General features: G+C 38.7%; 1 protein-coding gene across 1 annotated transcript in view; it reads left to right on the forward strand.

Moving 5' to 3' along the window:
- The window catches only part of MYO16 (myosin XVI), a 202,436-nt gene that overhangs the window by 139,753 nt on the left and 42,273 nt on the right, over positions 1-20,410 (forward strand). The window contains exons 23-26 of the mRNA XM_069972945.1: positions 1,215-1,290; positions 5,521-5,693; positions 13,170-13,250; positions 13,395-13,600. Of these exons, the coding sequence (XP_069829046.1) occupies positions 1,215-1,290; positions 5,521-5,693; positions 13,170-13,250; positions 13,395-13,600 (536 nt within the window). The remainder of the gene's footprint in view (positions 1-1,214; positions 1,291-5,520; positions 5,694-13,169; positions 13,251-13,394; positions 13,601-20,410) is intronic.

Here is a 20,410-nt window from a genome sequence, read left to right on the forward strand (position 1 = left end):
TACTGTATGTGAACATTGTTTAAAAGTAAATTTTTAGAAAAGAACTTATCACTTGAGAATTACTGTATTTGCATAAAATCAGATGTATTAGCATTTCACTGGCTACACTTTGCAGATTATCAGCACAACAAACAGAACAGCCTAATTAATAAATGCCTGTTCGAGTAGTATAAGATTAGAAGCTGCTTCAGAATCTTTTTTGTGCTAATCTTTTTTAAAAAGAGATTTGTTTAATATAAAAACAATGCTAGTTCCTCTTCACAGGGGAGACAACCAATAATAAATGTAGCATTTCAACTTAAATATGTACAAAATATCTATTTTTAATTTCTACAAATGAAGTATAAGACTTTGTTCATACAGTATTAAAATTGTCTGTTTTCTAAAAAGGCAAAGTTGTATAAAATGGTAAGAATTTTGCCATTTTAACAACCTATTTATTTTTTACATGCACTTACTGTTATTCTGGCTGATATTTCTTACTAACAGCCACAGATAATAAACATACTCATTTTTAAAACCAATGGAATTGCAGCCATTTTTTTTTTTTTTTACAACGGTGGGCAATAATTAAAACGTGTGCACCAAAATTCTGGTGACATTTGTGGAACCTAATATTGTTTTACAATGTGTACATGGATAGTCTAGGGTACTATATGTTATGTCTTTGTACCAGGATCAGATGTTAATTTGGACACTGGATGCGGATGGCTTCATGCTTTTTTTCCATTACATTGTGGGTAGTGTACAGGACCCTGAAAAAGCTCCCATTCTATACATAGAAAGTGATGTACAGCTTTCAGCAGCCCCTTCTAACTTTTATATGCAAGAACTTCTTTTAACTGCACTTGTTATCTGCTTATTTTTCTTTAATCTTTATTCTTTCTCAATTTGGGGGGACATTTTGGGGGCTTCAGAACCATTTACCAGTTTTCCAAAAAGTCTTGCTCTCAAGATACAATATTTTCAACGTACAATAGTTGCCTGGAAACAATTAATATTGTATCTTCAAGGGCCTCTGTACTCCATGCATTACCAGAAGGATCAACTGTAATTATTCCCTTAAGACTAATGTTAATCAATACTAAGAGCACTAATTTTTTATTGCACATGTTGACATTACTATTTGCTTTTCATTAAGAATTATCTATAATAAATTTGGTTTAATAACAAGAGTTGATCTTTTATCTCCTATATGACTTTGTTCCCCCCAGGTAACGTATGACATTTCTGGAGCAATTGAGAAAAATAAAGATGTATTGTCTCAGAATCTTCTGTTTGCCTTGAAAAGTAAGTGGTATTATATAAATTATTATCATGCCAAGCACTCAATACATTTTGCTGTCTTTCCTTTCCCCAAAGGTTCTGGAAAAATTGTAATATAAGATCACATTCTTTTACAGTTAGCTCACCATAAAATACTACTTTATTTTCCAACTACAGTATCTGAGTTCACATAGAGACAACAATCTTTATAAAGTGCCATTGATATGAATGGTCCTTTGCTTAGAAAGTGTTGAAAACATAAATTTCTAAGCAGTACCAAAGGGATTTTCTTTATCCTGTCCCAGGAGACTGTATTGTCCAATATCAGTCATTATCAAACTTTAAAGGTTTTTTCTATGTTTCCATGTTTAAACTAACAGTTTCTCATACACTTAATAGAAGATTTGGTAAAACCTGCCAACTTTGGCTGATTCATTTGACTAACTTTGATACTTTGTTTAAAGTGTATGGTGGCATCCAGGCATTATCTTTTGAGAAATGGAATGGTCAGGCATGTTGGATTTTAACTGCCTAACCCTGTTTTTCTCACAGAGATAAGATGCTTCCTCTATAGACAACACTTGAACATTCCTGCCATGCCGAACAATTATGTTTATGGGGAAATCAAGAGAGATAGTTGATTTTTAATAAACTTTTTATTGGAATGCTGCTTTTATCGCCTACCCAGGCTTGGATTGGCCCACAGAGGAACATAAAAATACAATAGGTCCCTCTTTGGCTAACAGATACAGTGATGCCAGCCCACAAGCATACAACATCACGTTGATTCCACAATACATTATATAATTTAAAAAACCATGCAATTTAAAAGTAGAGCTGGTCCCACAAAAAATATGTAACTATATGGTCAACAGAACCATATGGGCATTGGGTACTGGGTAAAAGGAGGATAAAAATAAGTTAATCCCTTACCATAGCTTGACATAGCATGACCACAAGGGCCTTAGATATTATGCACACCATGACTCACTGCCACCTCATAGTGATGGCATGGTCATTGCCATGTGTTTATGTGCATGAGGCCTAAAAGTCATCAGGTAATACTTTCATCTACATAAGGTGGGTCCCGGAATAAATTCCACTGATGGGCCCTTACCATCTTAGTCTGACAATGTACGCATTTGTTTGTTTAAAGTCATAATTAAACCCTTCAAATCAGCCATACAGCTACATACAATCCTAGTGCCAATGCCTCATGCAGTAGGAACTTGTATAAATGTTCCTAGAGTAAAGGGGTTTTAATTAGAAATTAGCAAATTTACAGCAGGTAAAATCGCTCAACTCTAGTTTTAATGTGTTCAGGAATGCTTCAATGTGAGCAGCCCCACATACATTAATGCGCCAGGAGCAGGGGATAATGACCAGCAGCTGCCTGCCAATAACCGCTTAAATGCTGTGATCTATAGCGATCTATAGGAGAAGTCTGGCATAGAGCATTTTTTTCAAAAGAGGTGGCTGCACATAACAAAATGCACCTATTCCCCGGCTCCAGCACAGGGGTCCGCTCTCCCAACTCCCGATCCTCCAGCCGCTTCCTGGTCTGAGCGGGGACCCAGGTCATGATGTGTCAGTCCCACTCAGCCAGTCTGCGACTGTAGCGGGGTCCCGCCTCGGCCGCTGACTGGCTAAGCAGGGCTTACATGTCAAGACCTGGGTCCCTGCTCAGACCATGAAGTGGCTAGTAACCAGTTCAGGGGACAGTAGGTGCATGTTATGTGTAGCCACTTCCTCCCCGGCTCTGTTAAAAAAATTGGTCAGACACCGGACTTGCCCTTTATAAGAGTCAGTGACAGGAGTCAATGACCTGTCAAGTACCTATCACTAACTAATTGGGACACCCCCAGATCACTTTCCCTGACAGGCAGAGGAGTAATACTTACCTCCGTCTTGTCAGATTGGCTATCTTTTCATAGAGTCTGCGTCTAGGCAGACTCTATGAAAAGAGAGCCGATAATACAGATCATTGCTTTCAATGGCAAAGCATTGATCAGTATAAGCAGTCTAATGACTGTTTATACAAGTCCCCTAGACTGACATAGTAAGATTAAGGCTATGTTCACACTATGTAAAAGCACGCCTGTTGTTTCCATCAGCAACAACGGCCGTACTTTGTATGGTGTGGAACACTGCATTGCCTTCTATAGGATCCCGGCCGGAGTGTATACACATAGTACACGCTCCAGCCGGGATCCCATGAGAGATGACATGTCAGTAGAAAGACCTGTCAGTTCACACAATGAAGCGAGAGGCTCCGGCCGCTTGCTTTATTATGTGCTATGAGAGTTCTGATGCGGGCACTGCGGCCGGAAAGATCATCCGGCTGGTACTGCAGTACCGGTCGGGACGATCTTTGCAAAGACCAGCCGTTCCGTGACCTGATCAGGTCACGGAACGGCCGGTCATATACGCAGTGTGCACATAGTCTAAAAATGTTTCTGAAAATATTTTCTAAAAAATTTTAATTATCCCTTTCCGATTATACAAATAAAATATTTTTTATAGAAAACCAACAACTAAAAAGCAATATATTTGGTATAGTAGCTTTCGGAATTGTCCAATCTCTTAAAACATAACAATATTGTTTCCACATGCAGAACAGCATAAACAAAAAAAAACCACCATAATTACTAATTTTTTTAAATTATATAATCAGGAAAAAATTTAAATAAAAAAAAATATCAAAAGCTTCCATGTACACCAATACGATACCAATATAAACTATAGATCATGGTACAGAATATGAGCCCCCAACCAGCCTTTTAGGTGAAAAATAAACACATTGTGGTTCTTAGAAGGTGAGGGGGAGAACACTGCTTCATTGTGACCTTGACATCCGTGCATCAATGACCTTTGGTAATGGAGAGGTTAATATTGTCCTGTTTCATTCATTTAAAACTACAAATAAATATTATAAAAATGCATTTAGTTTTCACGTATTTAACAATATGAACTGTACTTGTAATATCTGATTCAATATAAAAAAAACATATCATGTGTAGGAATATTGGACGTGCATTTATTGATCTGACAATCTGCCCTCCGGAGCAATGAATACTGATAAGAATAATGATTATAATTTGCCATGGTTAGGAGACTATAATGATCATACTATTGCTTGTCTTGCTTAGCTGAGCTCCAATTTGCTTTAGTTATTATATATTCATCATTCACCTCGAAAAGAATCCATGGATTTTATCTTTTATCATTCAGTAATTGGGGTCCTGTCAGTACTTTTCATATCTGAGAAATGCAGGGGTTGATAAGGAATTGTATGGTGTTTATTTTGAGTCAGACACAAGAGTCTTGTAATATTAATATGAAACTATATTTATCGAAGAAAATGTCTCTAGATAACATATGAAATAAGTAATTATGCAAATTTTTATATAAAAATAAGCACGGGCTGCCTAAATTATATGCTAAAAGCAATAGCTTGTGCCTTTATGACACCTGGAGAATGTTCAGTATGTAAAAATTCTTTTTGCACACATTCTTTATGCAAAATAGTATGAAAATGCCCTATTTATCTACCCCAACATCTTACACACCCCTGTGGTGGCTCTTTCCACCACCTATTAATATTTGCTGAAGTTACCTTTACTTTTTTTAAACATTACTAAACATGTTGCTTCATTGGTGAATCATCACGGCAAGTCATATACACAGTGAATGTATAGATTAAAGGAGAAGTCCCATGGAAGGACAAAAACTGCAGGCATGATGGTGGGGGTAGAAAAATAATAAAGAACTGAACTCACCTGTCCCAGTACCTCCGATGCGCCGCTCCAAGGTCCCAGTCACATCAGCCGACTCCTGCAGCTCTACTAGCTGCAACGTCACAACCCAGACAGAGTGATTGCCCGCCCAGCCAATCAGTGGCTGGGGCAGGACACTGCCCCAGTCACTGACTGGTTGAGTGGGTGATTGCTCAGCTGAGCCATGAAGTTTCAGCTGATAAAGCCGGGTACGTGACATTCCCAGTTTCCAGCTGAAGCTGACACCTGCTACTGCAAACAGGACCCAGGAGTGACACATTGGTGGCACAAGGATGGGTGAGTTCAGGTCTTTATTATTTTCCTGCCCCCTTCAGCCTGCCTACAGTTTTCATCCTTCTATGGGACTTCTCCTTTAATAATTGTAATAAAGTACAGTTTCATCAAAAATATGTGAAAGTTCACGCACAAAGCTCAACCACCTTGATCACAATATAATTGTTATACAATTTTCTTATAGCGAGTGAAAATGTGGTTATCAACCAGATGTTCCAGTCTAAGCTGACACAGACAGGATCCCTTGTACCACCATATCCACCATTTAAACTTAGAGGACCTAAAGCAGCCTTACTTATTAAAAAAACATCAACCAATTCACATGGTGAGACCAAAAGGATCTTGGAATTGAGTAAGGTACGGTATGACTAGGCAAATATAGACGACATTGTTATTATTATTATTATTATTATTATTATTATTATTAGTAGTAGTAGTAGTAGTAGTAGTAGCAGCAGCAGTAGTATTTGAATGTGTTGCTGCAGAGGTGGCATTGGGTTACTTCAGCACAGTCCCGAATTACTTTAATATGGCCTGCATTGCACTAACACAGTGTGGCGGCTACACAATGTAGAAAGTCAAGGCTTCCAGTATAAATCCAGGTCCTGCAGCTGTGCAGATCAGCTGATTGATGGGGTGCTGGGGTGCTAGGGAAACATCTTTAAGCAGTTTAATGAAATACTGATAAATCTGTGTACACAGTAAGATTTTTTAGAAGCATAATATATAGGAGCAGATGCATCAAGAGGTACACAGCTCTTGATAAATCCAACGTGTCGGAAGCTGCTGTGCAGCAGGCTAAAAAAATTGGCTCCAAGCTGGCATTGATTTTTAGTCAGATTACTGCCTAATTGACACCTCCCTTTAAAAAAAAAAAAAAAATCCTTGCTCAAAAAATTTGCACTAGGCCCAGACCTTGATACATCTACCCTATAAAGTATTTAACACATTCCAAAAAAATGACTCTACTGTATTTTTCTTTGTATCAAAACAAGGATCAGATCTTGGCACAAATAAAACAAATTCCTATCTACCTTGTTCCAGGTGTTTGTTTGTTTTTTTAAGGAAAAAAGTATTGTGTATGGTAGAATGGATCTCCCATATATGATGTGCAAAAGTTATTAAAAACAATTAGGGTTAGCCCATGATGAAAAGTTTGAGCATTGCTTTCCTTGTCAAACAACAGTACAAATTTTTTTCAAAAATGTTGTCCCATTATTAACCCCTTAAGGACAGAGCCTGAAATGGCCTTAAGGACAGAGACAAATTTTATGAATATGACCTGTGTCACTTTATTCATTAATAACTTGGGAATGCTTTTACCTATCCAGCCGATTCTGAGATTGTTTTTTTGTGACAAATTGTACTTCATATTTCTGGTAAATTGGAGTCGATACTTATAACGAATCTTAATGGAAAAAAAAAAATAACGTGAAAAATTGTGAAAAAATGCATTTTTCCAACTTTGAAACTCTTCTGCTTATACAGAAAATTATATATATTACATAAATGATATATTAAATAGCATTAGCAACATGTCTACTTTATGTTGGCAGCATTTATTAAACTATCTTTCATTTTTTTTAGACAACGGAAAGCTTAAAACATTAGCAGCAATTTTCCAAATTTTCAGTAAAATTTCAAAATCCGATATTTTTAGGGACCTGTTCAGGTTCAGGCTAGGTTCACACTATGTAACTGTGCGGCTGTATTTGCGGCTGTAATTGTGCGGCGGTATTTTTGGTGGTTCATGCGTACGCTGGAAAGTATACGATATACAGCTGCACAGTGCACACTATCGGCCGTATCGTACGGCCCTATCGTAAACGGACCCGTAAAAAATGAACAAGACCATTGTTTGCGGCTGGAAATGCGGCCGTGGATTGACAGGCGGTCTGTACGGAGTACTTTAAAAATAGCCTGCAATGATGCCGAATGCCGATGCCTCTAATAGTTAATATATTAAATTAATAAAACACATTTTCTTTGTAATAAAGTCCCTTTCGTTGTTCAATAATTTAATTCTAACGAATCCATCATTGTGCAATTAAATATACTGTTAAAATAAATATATATATAAATAAATGTATATTTATATATATATATTTATTTTTTGACAGTATATTTAATTGCACAATGATGGATTCGTTAGAATTAAATTATTGAACAACGAAACTGATTTTATTTCAACAAAAATGTGTTTTATTAATTAAATATTAATTAGTACAGGAAGCTCCAGTAAGCCGTTAATTCATATTGCCGGCAATAGAGCTTTCTGTACTAATCATCACTTTACTTTAATTAAAACATCAAATGTTTCTTCTAATTATGTTATCACAATAGCATTATTAGAAGAAACATTTAGAATTATATGTGCGCTCAGCTGAGTGGCTGATCGGCTGAGCGCACATATAAAGAGCCGGTCCGCAGCACAGTGACTTCATTGTGCTGCGGACCAGCGAAGAGACAACATCGGGGTGAGTATAGAGCTCTCCCCACCCCTTCCCCAGCACTGCACCCCTCCAAGCAAGGAAGGGGGGTCACTTAACCCCTTCCTTGCTGGGATGGGTGCAGTCTGACATCAGTCTGGCCCCCAAGGGGTTAAGGGGGATACAATACATCCTCCCTTAACCCCTTGGGGGCCAGACTGTAAGCAGCGATCTGTAAAGATGCTGCATACTGTAAGGAGCACAACACCGCTCACAATGATGGGTGTTGTGCTCCTGTTTGTGTGTTTTTTGTGTGTTTCTCCCTTTTTGTTTTTCAGATATCGGTATCCTGGGGATTACGTCGGATTCCGTGGACTACGTCGATGACCAAAGGTTGTTTGTTGTTTTTTTTTAATAAAATGGTCAATGAGGGGTGTGGGGGTGTTTTTATTTGAATAATTTTTTTTTTAACTTGTGTCTTGTCTTTATTTCTTTACTTTATAGACTTAGTAGTGGAAGCGGTCTAATAGACGGAATCCATTACTAAGTTGGGGCCTAGTGTTAGCCGGTATAAAATGGCTAACACTAATTATTTTTTTTTAAAAAACGCATAGGGTCCCCCCTATTTTTATAACCAGCCGGGTTAAAAACCAAACGACAGCAGCCTGGTAACACCAGGGTGGGAAGAGACATTAGTTTAGGCCCTTCCCAGCCTAAATCTTACCAGCCTGCTGCCGCCCGGTCCAGGAGCGCCAATTTTGACACTCCGGGACCACTGGCACCCGGCTCTTCCCAGTACCCCTGGTGGCATTGGTTACTGGGGTAATAATAGGGGGTTAGTGTTAGCCATTTTATACCGGCTAACATTAGGCCCCAACTTAGTAATGGATTCCATCTATTAGACGGCTTCCACTACTAAGTCTATAAAGTAAAGAAATAAAGACAAGACACAAGTTAAAAATTTTTTTTATTCAAATAAAAACACCCCCACACCCCTCATTGACCATTTTATAAAAAAAAAAAACAACCGCTGGTCATCGACGTAGTCCATTGAATCCGACGTAATCCCCAGGATACCGATATCTGAAAAACAAAAAGGGAGAAACACACAAAAAACACACAAACAGGAGCACAACACCCATCATTGTGAGCGGTGTTGTGCTCCTTACAGTATGCAGCATCTTTACAGATCGCTGCTTACAGTCTGGCCCCCAAGGGGTTAAGGGAGGTTGTATTGTATCCCCCTTAACCCCTTGGGGACCAGACTGATGTCAGACTGCACCCATCCCAGCAAGGAAGGGGTTAAGTGACCCCCCTTCCTTGCTGGGAGGGGTGCAGTGCAGGGGAGGGGGTGGGGAGAGCTCTATACTCACCCCGATGTGTCCTCTTCGCTGGTCCGCAGCACAATGAAGTCACTGTGCTGCGGACCCGCTAATTATATGTGCGCTGAGCCGATCAGCCAATCAGCTGAGCGCACATATAATTCTAAATGTTTCTTCTAATAATGCTATTGTGATAACATAATTAGAAGAAACATTTGATGTTTTAATTAAAGTAAAGTGATGATTAGTACAGAATGCTCTTAACGGCTTACTGGAGCTTCCTGTACTAATTAATATTTAATTAATAAAACACATTTTCGTTGAAATAAAATCAGTTTCGTTGTTCAATAATTTAATTCTAACGAATCCATCATTGTGCAATTAAATATACTGTCAAAAAATAAATGTATATATAAATATACATTTATTTATATATATATTTATTTTAACAGTATATTTAATTGCAAAATGATGGAATTGTTTAAATTTAATTATTGAACAATGAAAGGGACTTTATTACAACGAAAATGTGTTTTATTAATTCAATATATTAAACATTAGAGGCATCGGCATCGGCATACTGCAGAGGATCGCAAACCCCGGTAATAGCGATTCATGTAAACTGTTTCCCTGCTTTCCCAGATGCATCCAGAGGTGTTTGCATCACTTTCTTAAGATTTTATTTGTTATTTTTAGTTGAACCAGATTTCCAAATAAATGACCGTATGTTTTCAGCCGCATATCTATTTTTTCCCACGGCCGTAGTTTCATCCGCACATTTACAGCCGCATAAAAAATACAGCCGCACAGTTACATAGTGTGAACCTAGCCTCAAAGTGTATTTGAGGGGACTGTATGTTAGAAAGCCCCACAAAGCACCCCATTTCAGAAACTGCACCCCCACACTCTGCAAAAGCACATCCAGAAAGTTTTTTAAACCCTTTAGGGGAGTCACAGAAATAAAAGCTAAGTGTGTAAGAAATTTGAAATTTTCTGTGCAGAGATTTTATTGTAATCCAATATTTTTTATAATTATAAACCCATTACCAGATAAATGCACCACAATATTGATTGCCCCCTTTCTGCAGTTTATAGAAATACCCCATTTTATGCTATTTGACGCAACCACAAGCCTCAGATATAAAGGAGCGCCTTGTGAATTTCAACGCCTCCATTATATTTGGCTATTTTTGACTGTACCACTTCAGGTTGGCAGAAGCTCTGGGGTGCCAAAACACTGGAAACCCCCCACAAGTGACCCCATTCTGGAAACTACACCCCTCAATGAAGGTAACAAGGCATGCGGTTAGCATTTGGACCCCACAGGTATTTCACAGATTTTCAAAACAATGTGGTGTGAAAAAAAAAAAAATACACTGTACACTGAAACGTTGTTCTAGCCTTCAATTTTTCATTTTCACAAAAGGATACAAGGAAAAAAAAAAGTTTAGCACAGTTTCTCCCGAGTATGGAAATACCTCACATGTGGACATAAAGTGCCAAGCAGGCGCAGGACGAGCCTCCAAAGGGAAGGAGCGCCAATTGGCTTTTGGAAGCTGGATTTCACTGGAATGGATTTCATGGGCCATGTCGCATTTACAGAGCCCTTGTGCTGCCAAAACACTGGAAACCCCCCACAAGTGACCCCATTCTGGAAACTACACCCCTCAAGGAATCTAATAAGGGGTGCAGTGAGCATATGGACCCCACTGGTGATGGGCACAAATGTGGAACAATGTGACGTAAAAGTGAAAAAAAGTGAAATTTTTTTCACTTTCACGGCACAAATGCGCCTGTTATCAAGGGGTCCATATCCTCACTGCACCCCTTGTTAGGTTCCTTGATGGGTGTAGTTTCCAGAATGGGGTCACTTGTGGGGTTTTCCAGTGTTTTGGCAGCATGAGGGCTCTGTAAATGCGACATGGCCCATGAAATCCATTCCAGTGAAATCCAGCTTCCAAAAGCTAATTGGCGCTCCTTTCCTTCGGAGGCTTGCCCTGTGCCCACATGGCGCTTTATGTCCACATGTGGGGTATTTACGGACTCGGGTGGAATTGCTCTACATATTTTGTGTGTTTTTTTCTCTTTTAACCCCTTGTGAAAATGAAAAATTCAAGGCTAAACCAACATTATAGTGTAAAAAATGTAATATTTCATTTTCACACCACATTGTTCCACATTTGTGCCTGTCACCAGTGGGGTCCATATGCTCACTAAATCCCTTGTTACATTCCCTGAGGGGTGTAGTTTCCATAATGGGGTCAATTGTGGGGGGATTTCACTGGCTTGGCAATACAGGGAGTTTTTAAATGCAACATGGCCCTTGAAATTTATTCTACCCAAATCCAGCCCCAAAAAGCTAAATGGAGCTCCTTCCCACTGGAGGCTCGTCTTGCGGCCGCATAGAACCTTAAGTCCACATGTGGGGTATTTCCGTACTCGGGGGAAATTTTCTACATGTTTTGTTCTGTTTCTTCTCTTTTAACCCCTTGTGCAAATGAGAAATTTCAAGACTAGATCAATGATGTTGTGTAAAAATAAAAAATTTTACACTTAAACATTGGCCTAGCCGTGAATTTTTCATTTTCACTAGGGTTTAAAAGAGAAAAAAAAAACACAAAATGTGTAGAGCAGTTTATCCCGAGTACGAAAATACCCCGCATGTGGACAGAGAGCGCCATGCGGCCGCAAGATGGTCCTCTGAAAGGAAGGAGCGCCATTTGCCTTTTGGATGCTGGATTTGGCTGGAATGGATTTCAAGGGCCATGTTGCATTTACAAAGACCCTATGCTACCAGGACAGTGGTAACCCCCCACAAGTGACCCCATTCTGGAAACTACACCCCTGATGGAATCTAACAAGGGGTGCAGTGAGCATATGGACCCCACTGGTGACGGGCACAAATGGGGAACAATGTGACGTGAAAGTGAAAAATTTTGTTTTTTCATTTTCACAGCACAAATGTGCCTGTCATCAAGCGGTCCATATCCTCACTGCACCACTTGTTAGATTCCTTTAGGGGTGCAGTTTCCAAAATGGGGTCACTTTTGGGGGGCTTCCACTGTCTTGGCAACACAGGGCCTTTGTAATTGCGACATGGCATTCACCATCCATTCTAGCCAAATGGCGCTCCCTCCCTGCGGAGGCTTACTCTGCACCCGCCTGGCGCTTTATGTCCACATGTGGGGTATTTCCATACTTAGGGGAAGTTGCGCTACACATTTAGTGTTTTTTTTATTATCTTTTAATGAAATGAAATGAAAAAATAAAGACTAGATCAATGATTTAGTGTAAAAATGTAATTTTTTTTTTACTCTAAAGGTTGGTCTAGCCTTGATTTTTTTCATTTCCACAAGGGGTTAAAAGAGAAAATAAATGCAAAACTTGTAGGGTAATTTCCCCTGAGTACGAAAATACCCCACTTGTAGACATAATGTGCCATATGGGCACAGGGCAAGCCACCTGAGGATCAGAGCGCCGTTTAGAGGCTGGAATGGAGGATCGAGGCCATGTCACATTTACAAAGCTCCTGTGCTGCCAGGACATTGGAAACCCCCACAAGTGACCCCATTTTAGAAACTACACCCCATTTTGGAAACTACTCCTCCATTTAAATAAATCAGCCAATTACAGTGATTGTCGGCACCCCACCCCCCGTGCCGACAAGCTAAGATGGCCTGCTGTGTATTACAGCAGCCATCGTTACCGGATCGCCGTGTGTTTACACACAGTGATCCAGTAAACATCGGGCGTAAGTGTACGCCCGTTTGTGTTAAGTACCACGCTGCAGGGGTGTACACTTACGCCCAATGTCGTTAAGGGGTTAAGTACTGTCGTATAATAATATTAGAAGATAACAAATTAATATAAAATTAACCCATTTGGGTCAAATATTAATTCCCTTTGATCATGTGAGTTGCTTTTTTCTGTGTTCTCATGGAATAGAAGGAAAAATGCAATAGCAGAATTTGCATCATTAACACAAACTAAACCTAGGAACAAATCCTCCTGACCATTACAGCTGTTTTCTTGTGTTTTATGTTCTCTAGAGATGTATCTCACCATTATTTTCTTCTCTCTAGCTGATAAAAAAGAAAGGGTCATATTCATTTCTTCAGAAGCTGGATAGAGGAGGGCCAACCACTGTGACTGTACAACTCAGGGTTAGTATATGTTAGTACTATTAATGATGTCAAGAAAACTTTATATTGCAGGGGGAGGGAAGACCAGAACATGTGCTCTGATGGTTTTTGTAAAACAGCTGATTTGTGGTGAACAAGTCCTCTTTGTGTGTCTCTTTCATATAGAAAACTCTCACAGAGCTGACGGGAAAGATACAAGCCAGCACACTACATCTTATGCACTGTATCAAGCCTAACAACTCTAAGCTAGCAGAAACTTTTGATAATTTTTATGTGTCTGCTCAACTACAATATATTGGTGTCCTGGAGATGGTGAAAATAATACGACATGGCTACCCTATACGCTTGGCATTCCCTGATTTCTTGTCAAGGTAGGTATAAAGATCAGTTATTGTAGCAAAGGGTTTACATTTAGAAAATAGTCCAGTCGATGCTATATGTCGCTTAGAGTTAGATTTGTGCAGATGCGCACCAATATTTCTACCAATTAGTGGAGAAACTTAATACAAAAGACTTATATGAGAAAAAAAGTACTACTGTGTTTTTTATATTTTTTCTTTTTGTACCAGTTTGAAGTGCATACTATATTTTTAATAACTTTTATAATTTTGGGGAGGATGGGGGAATGGAAAAACACATACATTTGTCATTATTTTTGTCTTACAGTACTCATTGTGCATTTATTCTTCAGATTAATAGGATTGCTGGGATGTACTGTACTGTATACAAATGTACTGTTTACAAATGTTTTACTATTTTTGAAAAGTAAAAAATCTTTTACTCTTATTAGAAAATTGTTTTGTGTTGTGCCATTCTTAGAGACAAATGTGCATTTTTTTTACTACTCTTAAAAGTAGTAAGGTATTTTTTTATTTCTTCTGTTGGGCAAATGTACCATGAAAACAGAATGCAACATGACACAAAATGACACATGACACATGACTTTTTTTTTTTTTTATGAAACCTTGTGTTTGCATTTTTCCTAATGCTCACAAGTAAAATAATAATGCCCTTCTACAGAATGCAAACATGTGACAAGAACAGTACCATTGTTTTTTGTGACTTTGTACTGTAGGTACCATTCAAGTTACAGTGAACTTAGTTAAATTTTATTTTATTTATTTATGTACCACTAGCAATACTGAGCCTCCCCTGGTTTGTATTCTAGTTTATGTTAGCATTAGAATAGACACTAGACTTGGGAAAGCAGCCTGAGCGGGGATAACTGTCAGTCACTGCTCACTCTGCTTCACTGGACCACAGCTCCATTTACACAGAAAGATTATCTGCCAAAGATTTGAAGCCAAAGCCAGAAACTGACTATAAACAGAGATTAGGTAATAAAGGAAAGCCTGAGATTTCTCCTCTTTTCAAATCCATTCCTGGCTTTGGCTTCAAATCTTTGGCAGATAATCTGTCAGATAATCTTTCTTTGTAAATGAACCCTATATATCCACAATCTGACCCCCCCAAAACTGCTTGTACCTTCAGATAGCTGCTTTTAATCCAAGATCTGTCCTGGGGTACGTACGGCAGGGAATGCAGTTATTGTCCTAAAAAACTATTTTTAAATTTGCAGCCCTGTGCCAAACGGGTGGCCTAGACTGTGTATGCATTAGGCTGGCACAACCTCTGTCTCTCCTCCCTGCCCTCTTCATCATTAAGAATGCCCCAGGCAGGTATTTTCCTATTAGTCAGCTGTGTGAATACTGCACATGGGCTGGATCGTTAAGGTTCCTATTACACAGAGCGATTTTTTAACGATTAATGACTGACGATAAACAATCGCAAACAAGATTGTTTATCATTCACCTGAAATCATTCACCATATTACACAGAACGATAGTTGTTAGTTAGTTAGTTATTGCGATCGATACTAAGATTGTTTATTCTTTCTGATGCCAAAAACACAATGGGCAATGTGCAATAACACTGAACAATTAGTAAAAAAATGAAGAACTTGAGCGAACGAATGTGGAATTACAGCCAACGATAAGCGATCGATTAACCATAATTTTAGGCTAAGATCTAAATTAACGATCAACGACATATAAACGATTTTTCAACCGTTGCCTGCAATTACACAGAACGATTATTGTTTAAATCTGAATGATATAACAATTTTTTTCATGATAATTGTCCCTTGTAATAGGGCCCTAAGGCACCTGTGCAGTTTTCACTGCAGAGTAATAGGAAAAATCTTGCCAGTGGCATTCCTAATGATGAAGAGGAGGGTAATTAAGGGTAATTATTCTCATGCCCAGCATATATCTGCCAAAAATCAGCAACTTTACAATTTACACCCTACTCCCCTGCTCATCATAGTGGGTGCACAGCAAAGTGCAGAGTAGATGTGGCCTTAATACATCCCCATGATTTATGGCTGTAAACAGGCATAGATCATGGCAAAAATGTATAACAGCTCCTGGAATTTAGGTAATACCATCGTACAGATATGCTGGTCTTAATAAATCTGCCCATAGTGTTTTCTTAAACAAGTCTGGTACGAAATGGATTTAAAACAGACATTTACCAACTATGAGGTTTACATTCAGCACCTTCCTTACCTTATGGGCACATATATTTACAATCTGTTATCATTTTAGTAGAAGCTTCTCTTCTATGACTTCTGTCCTAGTGTTACTCAATGAGCAGGCTGTCAGAAGGTGACCTGAATGAGAAGACCCATCCCCTAATTACAAATGTACTGTACTTTACTGTAATTGCAATTTTCTAATTTAAAGGTGATACACTACATTTTTTTGGTTTATTGTAAAATTGTCAATTTGAAATGCTTATTCATACATGTTAGAATTCGAATTATCCTGTGATCCTAGGGCCTAAGGGAAAAATTTGATAATAGCATAATATTAGGGATTTACTATTTGTGCAGGAAACTCTAATTAATCCATAATACATGGTAAAACTTTACTTTAAAAGAGTAGGTATTGTGTCCATTTGTTTCACAAAGCCATACTCTCTCTATTATAGGTGCAATTGAGATTCCTTTTTGATTATTTTATATTCTAAATGGTACCCAAGCAAAAATATGAATGTATGATTGGTTGACCATTGTACACATACAAATACCAATATTGCAGTAGTTTACTATGCTATGAGCATCTGATCTTACTCATGATGTGAATATTTTAGCACAATGAGTTCAGCCAGACTCTTTTTCACAAGACCTTTCACATAGCTAAATATTTAATCCCACAAAGTTTTCTGAACTTTTTTCCTGGCTTTTGAAAAATGACAACAGGAATGTTATATTTTGCTGCCAGCCTTTTTCAGTGCAAGTGAGGTCAGGGCAATTTAGTATTGCTTTCATTCCTACCGTTAGTTAATGCATTGTATGAGTAGGAATGATTGCATACAATAAAGGATTCAAGCCTGTGAATGAAATTTTCACATTAACGTTTCCCTTTGATTATTTTCGTTACCACTTGTGATTATAAGCGGTATTGACAGTCAGATATATGGTCTAACATAGCATGCAATAAATCCATAGATGCTATACTTTGTCTGTTTTGAATTGACCCTACTGTATAACAATGGAATGATCAAGAAGATATACTTCTATAGATACTGCTAAGCATTCAGGTGTTATATTATCAAACATCTTGACTATGGCCAACGTGAGAAAAATACAAAAATAAATGTAGATGAATAAACATAGAACCTTACTATACTTAACAGAGTGAATTTCTTTAAATAAACAGTAGAGAGAGGCAGGCACTGCATTGAAATTACGACTCAGGTACATTTTAGAAATCAAAACCCTAATTTGAATATGTTGCAATAAACATAAGGGTGGATTTATAATTTCTTTCTTCAGCACATAGTGGCAAAATTGTGCAAATTTTTTGTCCAAGCTCTGTTTTCGTATAACATTTGTGCACAAAAACAGCTTGTGTTGACACTCCGCCTTAACACAGTGAATGATATATTCCGCTCGTAATTTACATCTTTAATAAATTACCGCGTAATATTTTATTTGCTGTGCACCTTTTTTTTTTTTTTGTTAGAATGGAGATATTATCCACAGTTCAAACATGTGATTAATTGGCCCCTTACCTCCTCTTTCCATCCGCCAATCTTCTGATTCTAAGTCCTGCCATTTTCAAGAAACTAAGTCTAATAAAAAATATGTAAATTTAGGTCTTTGGAGCACTGGGGTCTTCCTTGGCCCCCCAGTGCACTGTTCGGAGCACTTCTGCTGCTCATGCCTATTGATGCATATTCCTGCCTACCTGCTTATGTATTCTTGAATATGCATAAGTAGGGGTAAGTGTAAGCATTGGAGGTGGGGGGCCAGTCGAACTGTGCACTGGGGGGTCCAAGCAACATAATTTACAGATTAAGATTTCATTCCTCAAAAATAGCAGGACTTAGAATCCCATTATGTCATCAACATTTGTTCTGGTCATCCCCAATCACCCCTATCCCGAATTTACTGAGCCCACTAACTAAAGCCATTCTATGGATGTGGTAACGTCTGAACAGGGAACACTCTCTCGCCACCACCTTTCCCTCTGATGCCCCTGCGATACCTAAAGCAACTGTTGAAACAAGGACCACTTGGCGATTCTTTTTGGCACACAATACCTTTAACATAAACACTAGCTGAGATCCCTGTATCTACCACTGACATCTCCATAGACTCATTGTTAGGCCACCGTACAATTTTCTTCATTTACATGACCTCACCTCCTCCTTGAAAACATTTCTCTCCTCTGATACTAGATGAAGCACCCCTACAAGCTTTGAAACCTTACTGACCTTGAAGCAACCTATCCCGAAATGCTTGTCCAAACTACATTCCCACTTTCTAACTCTGGGTCTCCTGACCAAGCCAAGCTTCTTCCTCGCATGGAAAAACAAACTTAACATTTCTCTGTCACACAAGGAAGTAAAATCTATACTATCTCAATTACATGGATTCTCCAACTCAATCACTACACAACTCAATCGCTGGTACAACACACCACACCAATCATACAGATGGGGATTCCTCCCCACCGATACCTGTTGAAGATGCTCCTATAATGTTTTGGGAACAGGTGACTAAAGACATTCAGGAGATGTGTGGCTGGACCACTGTTATTACACCGCAACTGGTTTTATTATGGCTACCCGCCGCGCGTACCCCATTATTCAAACACAACCTTCTTGTTCACCTCCCCACTGCTGCCAAACTCCTTATTCCGACCATCTGGAGACAGGCTGCCCTGCCATCTTTGACAAGTTGGTATGTCAAAATAGACCAAATCTATATTGTGGAACAACTAGTGAGTTAGACGACGAGATGCAATACTAAATTTGAACTAACCTGGGCTCCTTGGTCACAATTTAAGACTGCCCATCAGGTGAAGTTATTATGCACCAAAGGACATAATTTACATTTTTTAGAAGTTTTAATATCTGGAAAAAGGTGGTACTTACAAGAAAATTGAGTCAGATTTGGACTTTCATCAGTGGATTATAACAAGAGTGTCTTATTTCCTAGGTGATTCATGATTGTTTTCTCAATACAGGGAGAGCCTATTCAGTTTGATGAGAATTATGTAATATCTAATTTTCCCTGAGATGGCACTGCAGAAAAAAACACTTGTTATCCGGTTTTCACCCAGTGTACAGCTGATAGTGTCTGGGTTCCTGGAGCAAGATATTCTGCAATCATTATATGTTCAGGGACCCAGCTAAGAAAATGGGATTGTCCAAAGTGGACAACCTCATTTAAAATAAATATACTATTTTGAACATTTCCCATAGACATTAATATATACTGTATAATCATATATACAGGCTGAGCATAGTATATTTATTTCCTGATCCATTTTTGTGTGCCAGCTTTTTAAAATCCAGGAAGGATTTACCAAGTTATTACTATAACAATGACTTTGCAATCTTTGCTTGAGTCAGCAAGTGGATGTTACCGGCAAAGGAAGTTTTGATGAGCCAGTGAAGTAAGCCCATAGTTATTAATAAAATCACAGTTCATGTTCCATCACCTCTAAATTGCTGGATGTCTGTAAGTGACTGATAAGCTTATACTTAAAAAGGGCCTGGCAGTGATTCATTACAGAGCCCTTAATAACATTGAGCATTAAATGTAAAACCCAACATATTCAGCTGTAAAACAATTTCACAATGTAATTGCTAAAAATAAATTGTTAAAATGAACGTGTCTATAAAAATGTATTGTTCCTAAAAATTTACAGACTTTTGCTATAAAAACTGAATTTCTCAAAATGTCCAGAACTTTAAAGGAAAAAGGTAGTTGTATAAAATGGGTACTTTAACATCAACTATAAATATACTGCGGAAGCATATAGCATTGTATACCTGTCTGCTCCAGTTCTTAAAAAAAACAAGAAAACAAAACATCCTCTTAATTTTTCTTAAAGCAAAAGTACCACCTCTTGGCCAGTAAGAAGATTTACGTACCACCCTGTCTGTGTGCTGCAGACATTCAGCTGGTGAAGCTTTTTTAATTAACCACCTGGTTTCCGATATGCTAATGATGTCCATTGGGCGCTAGAGGTCAGCCTGGCGTGAGCAATTCAAACCCCACCCAAACCGGAGACAAGAGTGGTGCAAAAGTGGCCATGTTTTTATAGCACTGGATAACCCATTTAAATACCACCTTGATATTTAACAAAACTCATTTGATCTGTTAGAGTTAGACTCCACTGAAAAATATGTAACAGGACCCCCCCACCACCACCACCACAAATAGAAATCAGGGCCCAGACATCACTGCAACCTTTTTCGCCCATATAGCTATATAAGCGATGGCACCAAGCTGCACTTAGGGAAGAAGGCATGCCGGTGGAGGCAGTATTATGCTCTGGGCAAACCTTGGATCCTGGCTTACTTAAACATTGTTGAAGACTTAGTACTATGCTTCATAGTGATGATCTAATGGCAGTGACCATTTTCAGGAGGATAATGTACCCTGCCAGGCTATGTTCACACATGGTTTTAACAGCGTCCATTGCATAGCAAAGGACGCTGTTAAACAGCCGGCCGCCAGGCTGCACTAAGCCCGTTCCTGCAGACGATACCTCTTTATCGGCTGCAGGAACGTTCTTTTTTCACAATTGATTTGCGGGCACCGTTGGGCGTGCCCGCAAATCAATTAGCCATTCACCTCAAAGCAATGTACGGCCGCCGCT

Source organism: Dendropsophus ebraccatus, chromosome 5 (genome assembly GCF_027789765.1).
Source record: "Dendropsophus ebraccatus isolate aDenEbr1 chromosome 5, aDenEbr1.pat, whole genome shotgun sequence".
NCBI classification, from domain to species: domain Eukaryota; kingdom Metazoa; phylum Chordata; class Amphibia; order Anura; family Hylidae; genus Dendropsophus; species Dendropsophus ebraccatus.